Genomic DNA, 17469 nt, shown 5'->3' with positions numbered 1-17469 from the left:
ATTCTCCAAATTCTATTGGAAAAGAAAGTAAAAAACAGGAGGGGGGGGGGGGAATCAGATATGCTTTGAAAGTCCCCTTGCTCTAAATAACCTCCATCCAGAAAGGAGAAATTCCTTTATTAACAATCCAAATCATTAGATAAGCACATGTCTATGCAAAGTAGATTCACTCCTTATCGAGTCTGATGTATGCCAGAAAATAAATCAGGCTTAAGGCTCAAAGTAAGAAAATCAGCTGAACTTTGTATCTCACCTGAATATATACACACACATATAAGGTATATAAACGCATATACACGCATCCCTCACGTGCGTGGAAGTTCTGGTCTGCCAAAAATGCCAAACACAAGACATCCTGAGGTAATATCACTAAATCCTAAGGTGCCATTCTTCTATAAAATTACCTGTCTTGAGTTTCAGACCTTGATGTCCTTTAAATAAACCCCCACTCAGAAAAAAAGTATTTATACCTTAGTTGTTTGAAGTAGCAATAGTAGCAAGTCCTGATGAAATAATGAAAAAGAAAGCACAGCATAAAGAAAGCTGTAATATAAAAATATGTATTATGCACCTAAAAAGCATCATGCTCTTACAGGCAGCTTGTAAGCACAGCATGCTTTTATAAACTGCACATACTTACTCCATGTTTTCTGATAGTGCTGCAAAGTGGTTACTAAAGAAAATTAACTTCTGTCTACCCAGGAGCCATGGGATAATTTAAAAAAAGACAAAATACAAATCAAACAGCAACCAACCAATCAGAACAAAACAAACAAAAAAACCAGACACAGTGTTCTGGTTGTCCAGGGAAGTTGTGGAAACCCCATCCCTGGAAGTGTTCCTAGTGGGAGGTGTCCCTGCCCTTGCAGGAGGCTTGGAAGTAGATGATCTTTAAGGTCCCTTCCAGCTGAAACCATTCTAAACACTTTGTATGCTTACACACAGAAATATGCAGAGGTTTCATATTTCTTGATAAAAACCAAAGAACTCTTCTCACAATCAGACTATTTGGAAGCCCTATTATATCACACATGCACAGGCATTCTGCAAAAATACCTTCTCCCTAGTCATATTATTCAGCTCTTAATAAAATGATCATGCACAATCACAATCTTTAACAGGCTCATAAAGTCCTTTCTGTGTGGGAATGAAAGCAATAAACCAAAACAAGAGGATTTTAAGATGGTTTAGGGCTTGCTTGTTTTTTGTTAAAAAAGGTTATGTACTATAAGGATTCATAAGTTAGCAAGAACTGAAGATTTCAGAATCAGAGTTCAGAAAGTTTTCCTGAATTAAGGCCAGAAATACACAGAAAGCTTGAATTCGCTGCTTATGTCAAGCAATAAACGTAATATCCAAGAAATAAGAAACATTTAGTTCATCCAGTGATTGATAGATTAAACAAATACTCCCCATTAAAGTACAGGGTGTAGATTCCTTAAGAGTTATTTGAATAATCTCCATAATGACAAGCATGCATATAATGCACAGATACCATACACAGCCATATTGAGTCCAGAAATCAAGCTCAGCAAGAATTTCAGCATTGTGAGGTTGTGTCCAAGAAAAGCAAAAACTACTCAGTGAAAACAGTCCCCGGGAGAATAAATAAATAAATAGATGCTATGTGACTAGAATCCCTGCACTTAAGATTGGTACAAACACAACTAGCAACTGATAAAACTGCAAAGAATATAGTATATTATCCATCACTTGGAAATTTTTTCAACCAAGCACAGATGTCTCACTGAAAAATGCAATTTAATTCAAGCACAAACAGTTGGAATCACATTCGACAGTCACTGCACAAAATTGTGTGGCCTGAATGAGGTAAAAGAGCAACTAAAGAGGTCGCAACAATCCCATGCTGCTCTTCCTTGGTCCCAGAGAAGGACTCTTAAAAACCTGTATTCAAACTGTAACTTACCAGAAAGACTGTTGAACAGAAGTAATGTAGCCATTTTTTTTTTATTTACTCAAGATAAGTATCTGTCACCCTGCCATAACTAAGAAAGAATTTTGAGGAAGCAGTAGTTTATTCTTTGACCCCAACAAAACCCCACACAACTTGAACAACTAAATCACCAACTTGATAGCAACCAAACAGCTATATATTTTAATCCTCTTTCCCCTTCACAAATGGCTGCCACTTTGAAACTGCTCCGTTCTCAAGCTCTTTAGACTTTAGTTAAATAATATAAAAGCGTCTTTTTGCTTCGCAAAAATTAGTTCATGTTTCTTTTTTTTTTTCCCTTAAGGAAGAAGTTACTGCAGTATAGAAGAGCCCAAAAGATTCACATCTGATTTTATTACATCTGAGTGCTTGGCTCATGTATACTTTCTAAACACTCAAAAAAAATTAACAATAATTATTATTATACCACTAAAACCACAGCCCAAAGAATTAAATACTTATTAGTGAACAAGAACTAAGCAAAGATAATGAAATGGCAAGATGAATCCTGATGGAGAAATAAATTATTCTACACAATTCATATGAAGTATTAAATTTAAAAGCAATTGCAAAATATCTCAGAAGTTAAAGCAATTTTTTTATTGCAAGCTAAATGTGTTTATCACCTACTATTCAGGACTTAAAAAAGAGAAATAAATTTAAAACCTAAGTCAGAGAACCCAGTGCATGTCTCCAACAAGATAACCATTGGCAGATTTTCATACAGGGGACCCACTTCACCAGGTGCTAAGTTTTATGATGCATTTTATAGCACTGGAAAACAACTTCACCTTTATGACAACTTTCAATACTTTTTTCCACCCCATGCCCATCCTTTTCCAAAATGTTGTATTTGGTCATGCTCACATCTCTGAAAACCCAAGTCAAAGCACTGAGCCCTTGAGCTCAATTCAGCCCCTTTCTGGGACTGGCACTGCTGGCAGGAGCCATCTGCATGAACTCTGGGTGTATTCAGTGCGCAACATTCAAGAAGTAGAGTGTTCAGTGCAAATCTGGCTGGCAGTGCAACTCTGTTACAAGGACACGTGTGGATTACAGTGCTTGACAATGCTGCATCTGTAATGTGCAGGAATTAGGAAGTGTCGTGGTTTTAGGCCCAACAAAGGAGCAGCCCCATTGCTGCTCACTCAACTGCCCCCCAGGCACACTCTGGGATGAGGACAAAGCTCCTGGGTTGAGACAAAGGACAAGGAGGGTTCTTCACTGATTAAGGTCCCGCGCAAAACAGACTCAACTTGGAGAAAAAATAATAATTTGATTTCACACTATCAAACATACAAAGGACACAGACAACACACAGAGCAGGGCTTGCATATGTTACCCCACCTCTCCCTTCCTCCCGGGCCCAAATTCCGTTGTTCCCGGTTTCTCTCCCTCCTTCCCCCCAGGGGCACAGGGGGACAGGGGATGGGGGTTGAGAGTCAGTTCACAGGCTGGCGGTTCCTGCCACTCCTTCCTCCTCAGGAAGAAGGATTCCTTACAGTCCTTCCCTGCTTCCCCACAGGGTCCCTCCCATGGGAGAGAGTCCTCCATTAACCTCTCCTTCGTGAGTCCTTCCCACTAGGTCCAGAGCTGCTCCAGCCTGGGCTTCCCACGGAGTCACGGGCTGCTTCAGGAACAGCCACCTCCCCTGGCCTGGGGTCTTCCAAAGCTGCATAATCAGAGTCCACTGGCAGCAAATCCAAGTTCACCCCTCCTGGCACGTTCAGGGAATGCTGCACCACATTCCTCTGCGAGTGCAGGGGGACAGCTGCCATCTCGCCATGGGCTGCAGAGAAACTTCCGCTTGGGCACCTTCTTCCCCTTCTTCCTCACCAACCACCAGCACTGCTCTTCTCCAGCCAAGTACCTCTCTGCTCAGGTGTTATCTCAGTTCTTTCACATGTTAATCACTGAGGCATATCTATTGTTCTTCTAATGGATCTTTGGTTGAGTTTTGGAATCAGGGGGAGCTTCTCAGCTTCAAAGCAGAGCCACTCCTGTGGTCCTTCCCCTGCTACCAAAAAACCCACCAAGCCAAACCAGAACAGGAAGAAAGGAAATAATTTACTGGAGGGCTGCTACTAACCTTACACATTTGAGAAGAAAGGGGAAGGAGCTGTTTCTCTGGTAACTTCACAAAGAGGCACTAAAGTAATAAGCCTTGTCTTCAAGACCCAAACTGGTTTGGGGGTTGGACTAGATGATCTTTAAGGTCCCTTCCAACTCAATCCAGTATGAGATTCTGTGAAACTAGTACATCAGCTGGTGCTGTACCACATGCCATCACACTAAACTGGATTTGTTCTCTCTTAAGGTACGACAACTAAAGGGGGAAATCCTACTGCTGCCTTCAGTTACTTAATTAAAATATGTATAAGTAAGACAGAGCTGGGATCCTTTCACAGAAGCACAATGATAGGACAAGAAGCAGTAGACAGCAAGTTTCAACAAGGGAAATCCCAATAAGGTGACAGGGAAAAAAAAAACAAACCACCACAACAGTAGTCAAACACTGAAACAGACACACAGAGAGGCTGTGGAAATTTCATCCTTGGATATTCTGAAGTACTGATGGGAGAAAGTTGGAGGACTACCACCCTCACAATATTTGTATCACCTTTTACAGGAGAGCTAATTAATATAAGTTATGAAAATAACAGAGCATCACAGAATCTGAACATTAGCATGTTAAGAAGCTAAATGAGTATTTTACAGTCCCTTCCTTCTTGTTTCTTTTAAAAATAGAGTTAAGATTTCTAAAATGTCATTAGACTACATAAAACTTGCTCCAGAATTCATCTGGTAAAGGTCTTAGTAACACGTGACAGCACAGCCCTACAGCACTCATCTATCTGAAAAGTAGATGCAAGTCATCAACTCTGTCTGCTGTGCAGTGCTGCATGTACTATGAATTCACTTGTTTTTCTGGCTACTTTGTGAAGTGTGTACTGGAGGACCTCTATTGTATTTGCTCCCTGAGTTGTGAAGTGAGATGACATTTACAATACTACTTTCTGTGTAATCTTTCCATGAAGAGAATACCTTATTTCAATATCTAAATGTCAAAGTAAGTAAAAGAAACTGTGCAGGATTATTATCTCTATGCTGTAGTTGGAGAAGCAGAGATTTGACAGTTAAATGACTTTCTCAAAGTCAGAGAACAAGTACCTAAATCAAGCACAGGAGATTAATATAAAAATTTCCAACTTCCACTTTTTACATTAGCAGTGAGAAAGATAAGCCACACATTTGTCAGTGAGAGATAACACACACATACATATACAAAGTGTTTATCCCACCGGAGCATATACACTTTTTTTTGGTAGCTTCTCATTTATGGTCTGAAACAGCTAAGAGGGGCTCAAATGCAGTGAAAAAATGAATGCAATGTAAGAGTCCTTGCTTTACCCTTACTACACTTCTCCCTTGTCACTGTGCTCTTTCTTTTCCACTTCCAGGTACATCATCCTCCTGCCCCACCCAAAAAAAAATTATTGCCTGACTGCTAAGTAAGAGATGACATGAGCACTTACATGATTTACAGAAAGAAGTGAACACACCCTTTTTGAGCTTTCTCCCTTAGGACAAATAAGAACAATATTTGAAATGTTTTTGCAATATTTAGCAAAACTCAATCACAACTTCCTCACTTTTACTGAGGTAAGTTAAGGCAATTTTGTTCTTAAATCCATGCAGCCCTAAATTGCAGATCTGATCACTGAGTCATTGTCTCCTTCCAAACCCATCTGTGGTTTCCCTGGGCAGAAAAAACAGTCAAAGTTCCTCTGGCCAGCAGAAGAATTAATAAAACAATTCTTCCAAAATAGGAACAGACTGACTTTATACCACATTATCAACTGTCACCCCAATTGGCAAGTCAAGGCTCTCAGACTCTTGTCCCTTCCAAGGCTCAGGCTTGAAGTAACAGAAGAAAAAAACAAAGGTGGTTCCAAAGCAGTTCATGGGACAACCTGGACAACTCAGCTGTGATCAATCACATTCTTTTGCAAGGTAAAGGCTGAAGTGTTCAAAGCAGATAGGCTACTGGCAGGCACCTCAACAGAATACACAGATAAATTGTATTTACATTTTCTCACCTGATGTGTGTTGCTGGAAGAGACTCATACTGGCGAGAAAGGAAGAGCTCTCTGTGCTTCAACTGATGTTTCTGTTTATCAGTCAAGTCAAGCTCAATTGTAGTTTCTGATTCTTCTTCAACTTCTTCTGCAGAGAAGCAGAGCGTAGGTCGAAATTAACTCTGTTGCATAACGCCATTGCAGCCATTTCACTTGACATCCCTCCACCCCTTAGCAATCTCCCTTAGTATTTCAAAGAAAAGACTACAATTTATGTAACTTGACAGATTATTACGTATTTTGAATACTATACCTTCTACTTAAACTCTTTAAAAAGTTACACCTCTCTCCTACTATGCATTGATGTCTCACACAGCTGAAAGTACAATCCTGACAATACTAATACATTTTTTCTTCTGAAATCTTTTTCTTCTGGGTGCCTCTTGCTTGCTGACCAGCTCTGGTTGAGATTTTACATTGCTGATATTGGTATTACTAAAACTTTTACAGAAGTCTTGCAGAAAAGCATACTTTCTATGAACAGAAATTTACTAAAACACCATTGCAGTTTAAGACTGCAAAATCACAGGGTAAGAAAACTGAAAAAGCCTACTGCCTTCCATTTTGCCTACTGTATTAGATACTGACAGCAACACAGTTTATTTTCATACCTCAGTAAGATTTAAATTATTCCTATGTTGAGCAAGACAGCACTACTTAATCTAGAAGACAGAACCTATAACAGCAAGTCATAAGATATATAGGGTTTTTTTTTAAGGGTGTTTTCAGTTGAAAACTATCTTTTATAGTTATTCTAATCTGAAATTCTCTGGTATTACCTCATATATGATAAAACCGAGGAAATAATTACCTTTTAAAGACTTACATCAACTGTAAACTGGGAATATAAAGGAAGAAATAAAAGAAGATACTAGAAAGCATCACATACTGAGTAAAAGAGCAACATTCACAGTAGTTGTGACTATATCATATGATGACAGACTCTCCAAAGTGGCTACTCTGCGATCTTCATGGCTGAAATCTGCCTTCCTCGTGGATTCTTGGGACATGCAGAACTTGAATCTATACTTCATCTAGCTTCCCCAAAAAGCCCAAAAAGTCTCACTGAATACTGCATGCAAAAATACAGACACTTCGAAAATCTCTCAAGATTTGGAAATTTTCTCTGTGCTAAATTATCTACCAGCTGCAGAACTAAGTGTACTTTATAAAACATGTCTCAGAAACTGAACAAAGAAACTTAAGCTTTAGGTTGTATTTCATGTAACAATCACTTCATTCACTCTCCAACAATAACCATTTTCACAACCTACAGACACTATCTCAAAATACGAAGCCTGCCTGCATCCTCATGGCAACCGCAGTTCTCTCCAAATCTGTAACTTTATTGTTTTAATCATGTTTGTGTGTAGCTCATTCCATTTCTAAGAATTCTTTCCACAAAGGCAATAAAACAATACACTCTGATATAACCAATGTCTTCAAACCCAATTCCATCCTGTTTAAGCCTTATCTTGCTGTATGCTATGCCAGTAATTTTCCTTGTTTTGTGATGTTTTGTGGGGAGAGAAAAATAAAAATTAAAACAAGACTCCCCCCAGTCTCACCTGACAGCCAGGCTCAAGTCAAACCACAACTCAGTTCAGAATTATACTGGCATTATAATACTAACAGTAAAGAAAACAAAACAAAACAAAAAAAAGAAACCAAACCACCACCATCACCCTATGCAAAGAGAAAGCATTTTTTCTAATTCAGCAAGTAATTAAAGACAAAAAGAGAAATTAACGCTAAAAGGTTTGTTCCAAGCAATTAATAGCTACTACTATTTATTACAATAAGTGAACATTAAAAGGTACATTTGTATTTCAAAGTTCAAGCATTAATATTTCTTCTTAAAATACCAAGACATGCCAGGGGTTGCTTAATTGTTTCTTTTTCTTTTCTTTTTTTTTTTTTTTAAATCAATGTACTGCTTGTAGTATTATACAGGTCCAAAATTCTCAGTTGAAAAGTATCAAAACAAGGCAATCTTGTGTTAAAATGATCTGAAAACAGCTGACAAAGAGCAGTTCATTAGAAAGCAATTTAGGCATCAAAAACCAGGTGTCTGGGACCCTTTTATGTTGACATATTCAAAGCATCTGACTGCAGATATGATACAGAACACAGTATTATGTGGCTGCAGGGAGCCAGAGATTATATTTGAGCTTAAAATGGCTTTAGACACCTATGCTCAAGCATCTTAACAGCTTCTTCAGAATAAGAATTTGAATTAAAAAATAATTTTTTAAAAAAATATCTTCAGTTATATATCTATGCTACTAATCTTACATAAGACAAAAAAGTGTTGATCCTAGACCCTGAATGTAATTGTCCTTCACATACACATACTAAATCACTCCAAACCTAAACATGAAACAGTATAGCTTTTCTGTTGCAGTTTTAGAAATAAAACATACTTTTTTTACTCATGGTGATGTGACAAGTTCAGCAGTAAGTAGAGCCCCGGCCAGACACAGAACAGTTTTACTCTTCATACAATATAATTTATCACCAGGATTATTTTATAATTTTTTTTAGGCATTATAATATAAAAATAATGCTACCAGTGGGATTAGCATTTAGTCAAACAACTACTAATTGCCTGAGCAGTAACACAAACCTGTACCAGGGAAGGAAACACTGGACAGAAAAAAAAAGAAGTGAGAAAACTAAATTTGCTTGATGGAAAATGCAAAACCAATTTGCTTGATGTCAATAAAAAGAATTCTGAATCTCAACAAACCTTTAGATAACTGCTTTTGAACCAGGTTTTTTTATAAATCAGGCTGTAACAACTATTAAAAGTGATGACGAACTGCCAGTACTTTTAAAGATCTCTTCACCTTTTTGACTCAGATTTGCAGCATGTGAGAATTCTTTTGCCATCCAAGGAGAGATTACTCCTGTCAAAAGGAGTGAAATAGAAGGTACCTATAGGAACTATGCACGTTTGCATAATGTGCTACTAAGCAAAGCACATCTTCAGAACTCAGGAAAGGAAACACAGAGGTGGCTGGGAGTTAACAAATATTGTAATGGAACAATATGGTGATGACATACACAGGCCTCATTGTTCCAAGATGAGTGAGAAAACAAAACTCAATTTGAAATTGCTCAGCTCAAAATGTTTTGAAAGTCTTACTTATGACTACAAATAATACAATCAGTTTTTGAAAATGACATGATCCCCTTTAGGCCTTGGGCAAAGTTCAGGTTAATGCTGTTCTGCAGTACTTTTCCTGGTTTACTAGAATTATTTTATTATTTAAAGAAAACATCCTGTAGAGCAAAAGCAAGCATCTCCAGTGAACTTCCAAACCTTTAGGTCTATTTATTATACATGGGATTTCTAATCAGCAATAGTAAATACTTACTTTGATCCTGAAAACCAGAGTGATCTGGCGATACTTTCAGTGGCAGGGCTGCAGACTTACCCTTCCCCTTTTTCCCTCTTATGTAAGATTTCACAGACTCAATCAAGCAATGGATACTGGGAAGAAACTAATCCTCATACATTTTACGTATGCATCACCACTTTAAAAAAAAATACATGATGAACTCTTCGTTTTCCTCTTCCATTTAATTTGTGGATTCATTGTTCAAAAACGGTGGTGTGAGTGAATGTGAAGAGGCAACTGTCCATGCCATCTAAACTTTGTATACAGTGTCTTTGCTTATAGTTAAGTTACGTGATGACTCAAGCTTGCGACTAAGAAGAAATGCTTGTTTTTACAACTAAAATGAAAATAATCAGAGGGCAAGTCTCTAGAAACACAAGAGTCAAATTTAGTGTAAAACAGGTTTTAAAATTAAAACAAAACAAAAAAAACCAAAAAACAACTAAAAGATAACTGGAGATTTTAAATGCACCTCAAACCACTCTACAGTTAACCATTAGCTAGCAAACAAATTAAATTCCTCTAATACTGTTAAGGATGAGTAGTAAGACAAAATAACCCACCATTTGCTTCCCTTTGTCTTCTGCACCAGAAAGTAAGAAAGATTAAACACTGAAAGCTTTCTTCAGAGAGGAGGAGTAAATCTTCAGATTCAAATGGAAGAAGAAAGTTCCCCCTCCATTGCCACCAAACTGCTGATAGCGTTTTCAGCTAGACCTGAAATTTCCACAGAAATGTGGAACAGAAATTCAGACTAGGAGCTGCCTCAGGAGGTCTCTAGTAGAAACACCTCCTCAAAGTAGGCTCAGCTGTGAGGTCAGCCCAGGTTACTCATAATTTTATTCAGCTGGGTCTTGAAGACCTTCAAGGACAGAGACCACACAGCCTCTCCAGCAACCCAATCACAGTGAAAATCAGTCCTATGTCAATTTAGTCACTGAAAACAGTCCAACTTGACCTTCTCTATAACCTCTCCACTGGCACTGAGAGTCTACCTCCAAGCTGAACATGCTCAATTCCCACAGCCTCTCCAAGAAGGGCAGGCGCCCATAATGGTGTCCACTGCTGAGCTTGCTCCAATATATCAGCAACTTTACTGTATCAGAGGCCTAAAACTGGATGCAGCACCTAGGTGTGATGCAATACTGCTGGATACTCAGGGTGGATAATCACTTGCCACGATCTACTGGCTACATGCCTGGTGATACAGTCCAGAATGCTGTTGGCCAACTATGTTGCCAGGGAGTTGCTGTCTGCCAGCAGACCCAGGGCCTTTCTTGCAGAGCTGCTCCCACAAGCCCCTCTGTCATCAGCCTGTATCCCTGCCAGGGGCTCTTCCTTCCAGGTGCAAGACTTGGCATTTCTCCCTGCTGAATGTCTTCAGGTTCACAAAAGACCATTCTCCCCACTTTCTAGGAACCCCTAACTACCAACCCTTCCCTCAAACATATCACCTGGTCATTCCCCACAGTGTGGTGTCACCTGTGAACAAGATGAGAGTGTACCACATTGTCTCCTCCAGTCACCAATAAAGACAGGTCCCCATAGAGATCCTGTGGGACTCCACACACAGTATGAACCCATAAGCACCACCTTCTGACCCAGACCACGCAAGTAGTTCTTTATTCACCTAGCTATCCCTTAATCCAGATCAATTCCAATTCCTTGGCCCGGTGTGCCTATCAAAAATGCTTAGTGCTGGCACAAAAGAAAAAAGCAGGAATAACAGACTTAAACTGGGAGGACATGATGGGAAAAACCAAGGCCAAGACTGCTTAATTATATCAGCAGTGTAATTGAAAACTGAGGTGCGTTAACTTCCTACATCTTAAACTTAATTGCTTCCAATTTTGAAAGCATATCTCAGCTTAGCTGCATCTGGCTTATACAAGCTTAGATGGAGATTTAAATCATTACTACAATTCGTGGAGTTGCAGCAGTTTCACTAATTATGTTAAATTTACACTGATCTAATATAATTTTAAAGATATTTTCAGTTCACCGAATGCTACTAGGACCTTTTTTTAGAACAGTTTCTAAACTCTTTCACTTTCCTGTATACCTTTCTTCTTCTATATTCAGCTCCAAAACTACAAATATCATAGGTATCACCAACATATTTTAAAACCTATGGATAAAAAGCTGAGAATGCTGAACAGCAGCAAGTTTACAACACACATGAAAAGATGGCTGTGCACTAAGTCTTATTTAAGCATGGCTGTTTGTGGCAAAAAAAAAATAATTAAATAAATCAAGTGCACACGTGGCAGTTAGATGTTTACAGCACTAAATTACAAATTCTGAGGGAGAGTAAAACCCTTTACTGCCAGTTTAAGTACAAAACAGAAACATTAAGTCTAACCATCTGAATTGTTCAGAGTGTGAGTGAAGAGCTCTCTTAGGTGAGCAGTTGGCCAACTTGCTCATCTTGCCACGCATTGTGTTGTAATAACTTAGTTGTGACATTTAACCCCTACTGCTGCAGTGAAGCAGTTTAATCAACTTTGTGAGGTAGACTATGCATTATTATACTGTCAATTTACCTGAAAAATTGTTTATCAAAGCTGAATTCATTAGCTTCACTCACACCACGTCTGTGAGTACCATGTTCAGATGGCTGTTGGAATATATATATAACATCAGTTTCATATCTGCTGTTACTCTCAGATATGATTAAAAATCTAAAGCACAATTTGCATGGATTATGAGTCATTCAGATAACATTAATATCTAATGTGTGAATCTGAGCAATTCTGCAGGTAGGAAAAAAAAAAAAAAGTGATCAGTTCTTCACAGGGAACAGATGTACTTTTAATTCATGTTAGGTAACACAGATACACGCATGGCCTCTGAGGTGTTACCCACTTTTCTTACACAATTATCCAGGTATTCCTCCCATACTACTTCATCATGCTTTTTCTAAAGGAGGTCACAAAACAAAGAAATAATTACACTGTATAACCACTAAGAACTCATGTGCCACACCTACTCTCCAATAATAAAAATTACTTCTAAAATAATGCAAAAGAGCTTTTTTAATACTTTCAAGTGGCATATTACAATAATAAAACCTCAAAGAACAGTCAGTTATAAGTAACTATCTGATGTTTATCATAGGCCTGAAGCAAAAATACTTAATGAAAACTATTACAGTTTTCATTACCAGAGAACTCCACCTTCCAAAACCTGATGGATGAGTTTTTTGGATAACTGGTTTTGAAAATTCTTTAGAGCAAGGAGCTTGTGGGTGGAAGGCAGGGAAGGATTACTTCCATAAGTAGTATGAATCATGATGTGCTACATTAATAAATATATCCTAATGAACTAAATGCAACAGGAATAAATGCAAAAGTAAGCACAATGGTTTTTTAACATTTTTTCCCCCTCTCCTCCTTGCCTGATTTCTGTCTCACCTATTGAAATGCAAACTCTTTCAAATGAAAAAAATATCCTCTTACATGGATCAAACTGTGCTTGGTCGTAGTACACTTGTATGAACTCCAGCAACCTGTTGCAGGATGTGTGAAGTAAGTGTCCTGCACCATGTTCCATTAAGAAGCTCGTTAATGGTAGCAAGCAGCAGACTGAAAATTGTTCCACAGATACAGCTACTTGCAATTTGATTAATATTTTCAATGTCCAGTAACTAGCATCCAGCTCATTAGCTGAACCAGAAGTCCATTGGCAATTTTTCCAAATTATACATTTAGAGCTGTAGTGGGAAGAACAGTGGAAAGTTGTACTTCTACCCTCAAATTCAGGCTGGTAGACCACCCACAGAGCAAAAGTGCCCAAGGGGAACTCCACACTGCGCAAGAAATAATTTGTTACATCTATAATCTAGCTCAGATATGCCAAGACTATCTCCAACAATGCCGTGTAACCTGCATGAATAATTATTAGACCAAATTTTGAGAAAAGGAATATCTAATACTATTAACAACTTTTCCCATCACCTGGATTTTCAACACTTCTATACAAACCTTCAGCTCACACTATCTTGTTAAAACAAGATGGTATTTCCTTTAGAATAGGCAACAGGTATGTCTGATCTACTTAGTTAACAAGTTGTATAGTTGCCTCTCCTTAATAAAATGCAGTGCAAATATAATAAATAAATAAATACATACATACATAATGTAGAGAACTAAGATGACCAAAAATCTGTTTTTTCTAAGAACCCAGATATACTCTGGCATTTTCTTTCAGAGCTTCAGAGATGTAAACTGCTTTTCTAACATAGAAGTCATATCCTCAACAGCAGGTAAACAGCTTTCCAAAATTTTCTGGCAGAGACAAAAAGGCACAGATTGTACAAGCACTTTCCTACCCCAGCTCAGAATGGCATATGATTCTGCTTATAAAACACAAATTATTTATCTTCTACAGTATCTTATTCCAGAAGGGCTGAAAGAATAAAGTAGGGAAAAAAGAGGAGGGGAAAAAAAAATAAGATTTGTATATCCTGTTCTGCAGTAAACTTAACCAGGAAACATTAAAGCTCTTTGTGCAGGATTTTAAAATGAGAAAAATGATATCCAAGATAATGTTTGCTCATTGCCAGCACAGTAAGAAAGCTTTTCTGTTTATAAACCTGACAAGACAAGCAAATGGAGGGGTTCATTCACTCTGATGGTCTGTGCAAGATCTTTCTTTTTCTATCTTCAGCTATGCTAGAGGTTTATCTAGAAGCGTATATTATTTCCTTGACGCATGTACAGAGATCTTAAGATCCTAATTAACAGCAACTATACATACAAACTGAGAAAAGTATAAAGAGATATGAATATATGTATCACTTTAAATTATTAAAACCTTTTCAGTTATTAATTCTGATGCTGGTGGGGAAAAAATACCAAACAAAACAATGTAAGAATAAATATCACATTGTATTAACTAGTCAAATATTTAATATGTATTCCATTTAATTCTTTTTTTTAAATATAACTTTTTGTTCTACTCTCAGTACTTTGCCTTGTAGACAACACATTCAAATACCGTGTTTGTTATGGTATTAAGTAAAGTATCAAAAATAATAATTTATTCACTTTTACATGTTGAATGTTGGGTATTTGGATCCTGGCTTTATTCCTCTCTTATTAAGAAAAAAAATTAAAATGAGGAACAACAAATGGGGGATGAGAGGAGCATTCAAGGATAGGTTGGATGGGGCTTGGAGCAACCTGGTCTAGTGGAAGGTGTCCCTGGCAGAGGGCTTGAAACTAGATCATCTTTAATGTTCCTTCCAACCCAAACCATTCTGAGTCTATACAAAGCATGTCACCCTTGGAAGGCAAATATAAATATAAAAGCTATCCATGTATCAAAGCTCTGTTTATTGTATGATAATTGACAACTGAATCCTTGGCCTCTTGAGGCCCTCCTGAGATTAACAGCATCAGAATTTCACTCCTGACAGCAGCATCGGTCAAAGGATCTGGCCTAAAGGAACTGTCACATAGCAAAGGGTGACAGCACCCTGTAGGACTAGGTTACAGGTCACCGACCCTGCCAACACTAACAATTTCTGCACTGGTTTAAGCCAAAACAAGCCTGCACTTCTAATACAGAAAACTGAAACATGAGTCTCTTCAGCTTTGTATATCACTGTCACAATCCTTCACAGAAACAAGAACAGACAAATTAAAATGTACATCAGCATATAAAAAATGGGAAGACTGCTAATTTAGCTGTGCTGTTTTTTGAGAGATGCTTAACCTGCTGTACAAGTAGAAAATGCACACGTACTTACATAACCTCTGGATGTATGCATACATAGTGTTCTACACATAGCTGAGCAACTGCACCATCTGCACAGAGAACACATCTTATGTACTGTGATAAATCTGCAAACAAGTCTTGGATTCAGACACTGGGTGACAGTCAAACTGAACTACTTCGCTCCCCAAAGTCTTTAAGGAATTTCATAACATAGACCAGGATTTTACTGAAGTAAAAACACACTTTTTACCACTCAGACTTAGTTTACTAATTGTAATGATGTATTCTGTATTAGTACCAAACACCTCTGCAAGGATTCTTGCAGAAGCACTTGCTTGGCACATCAAAATCAGACCTGAAGCAGGTTCACACTACAAATCTTCTCTTGCTTACACAGAGTTAAAAACAGCAGCTGGGGGAAAAGGAAAGTATTGATCAAACAGACAAATCACATCTGCCGATAACACAGCCATTCCAGCCATCCACCCTGGTATTTCCCTTGGCTCAAGGCATGTTAAACTCAACATATATGGAAACTTTGAACCCATATTGTTATTTGTGCAAGCTACATTTAATTGAAAGGTAGTTCACAGACAAACCACGGAAGTTCTTTACAGATTAATCTTATCTGCTACTTCTATATTCTCTGTAATACCTCATGCCACTTACACACTCAGCACTGGGTCAATCAGCATGGGTAGGAAGCCCTACATTCATCCTCACACAGTGCTTTGCCTGAGCTAGTAACCTCCATCTCTGACATATTACGTGAAGTTACAGGCATGCACAAGTATTACCAAGGACAACTAACTGCAGACTTCATCCCACTGTATGAAACAGACATGGTAAGCCTTTAAACCATCAGGCCTGATCCCCAATTCATCCATTTAACTGTCACTGCATGGTGAGAAGTAAGTCCTTCTATATGAATACTGAGTTTACATCATTCAGATTTGTGAAAGGTATCAACTACTGATTAAATTAGACTATCGGAGAACTCTTTGAAGATGTAAAATACGCCTCAAATTGGATCTTTACAGATAGAGATAACGTAGCAATGCTTTTATAGTCTAAAATTTATGCATTGGGTACTTTGGTACAGTGTGGGTGAACTGGGTAGAAAGTAGTAAGAGTCACTTAAAATTACAAGTCAAGAAAAAAAAAAGTAGTAGCATCCAAAATCAGGCAAATCTAGGAGACATGAAGCATTTTATTTATCTTTATGAGATAAAAAGTTACAATTAATGTAAATGTTACTAGTATTTTGGAGATCATCGATACAACAGTGCAGGATGATTGGCCTACACAATTAACATAGGTTAAGAAGACAAGAAAGTTAGCAGCTGAGAGATGACAATTAACATGATTTCCACAAATGAAAGGAAACACAGACAAAGAAGTACAGTAATACTGATGCATATATTTAAACTTGACCATGGAGAAATCCTAAGGAACAGAAGGAAACAAAGAAGGCACAGTGCTTTGGCAATTTTCTGTGAATGCTATCTCCATCCAAGAATGCAAATGTGAAGAATTTATTTTATGAGTAGAGCTCAAAAAACTGACACCTTTTGTACCCCATTGAGTTCCTCCCTACTGAGGAAATACACTAGTAATTTTTGTAATTAATAAAAATAGAGCTGAATTTCAGATATCTATTAAATAGTTTCAAAAAATAAATATTAACTGCTACTTTGCAGCTTTCCATTCTCCACAGCAAACTCATGGAGTTAATCCAGGTTTTGGGTTTAGTATGTTTTTACTTCCACTAAGATTAGCAGCAAATATGTTCAAGCCATTTAAATTACATGTTCAGAAAAAAACAAACAAACAAAACCCCACACTTTTAAACAATAAATAAATAAATAAATATGTCTAGTTATGACTGCCCAAAATTATACATGTATTCTTAAAAGGTCAAAAGATGAAGCTAACAGTTGCTAGCTAGTTTGCTCGTTCACGGAAACATTCAATGCAGTCAGACAAACTAACTGCACAGTGGACAATATTTTTATATGTGCAAAAACCTTCATACCCAAATGCAGATTGCTCTGGTGAAAAAAATTCTATTTATGCAAGTTTTCCATCAGGGCTAAGAACTCCTACAATTATTAACTTAGTTGGAAATCCATTCACTCCATTAAGAGAAGTTCATTAACATTCACAATCTAACAAGACATTCTGTACCAAAGGAAGAGTCTAAATGGCCACCACAGTTAGTAATTCCACAAGATACTTAGAGCTGACAGTA

General features: G+C 37.7%; 1 protein-coding gene across 5 annotated transcripts in view; it reads right to left on the bottom strand.

Moving 5' to 3' along the window:
* Positions 1-17469, bottom strand: part of MTA3 (metastasis associated 1 family member 3) — a 136307-nt gene that overhangs the window by 108322 nt on the left and 10516 nt on the right. For all 5 annotated transcript variants that reach the window (XM_051615932.1, XM_051615937.1, XM_051615933.1 and 2 more), the window contains exon 4: positions 6055-6181. In XM_051615932.1, coding sequence (XP_051471892.1) covers positions 6055-6181 — 127 coding nt within the window. The remainder of the gene's footprint in view (positions 1-6054; positions 6182-17469) is intronic.

The sequence above is a fragment of the Apus apus genome, chromosome 3, assembly GCF_020740795.1.
Source record: "Apus apus isolate bApuApu2 chromosome 3, bApuApu2.pri.cur, whole genome shotgun sequence".
NCBI lineage: Eukaryota > Metazoa > Chordata > Aves > Apodiformes > Apodidae > Apus > Apus apus.
Note: the sequence above shows the minus strand (reverse complement) of the source record. Positions and strands in the feature narration are given on the sequence as shown.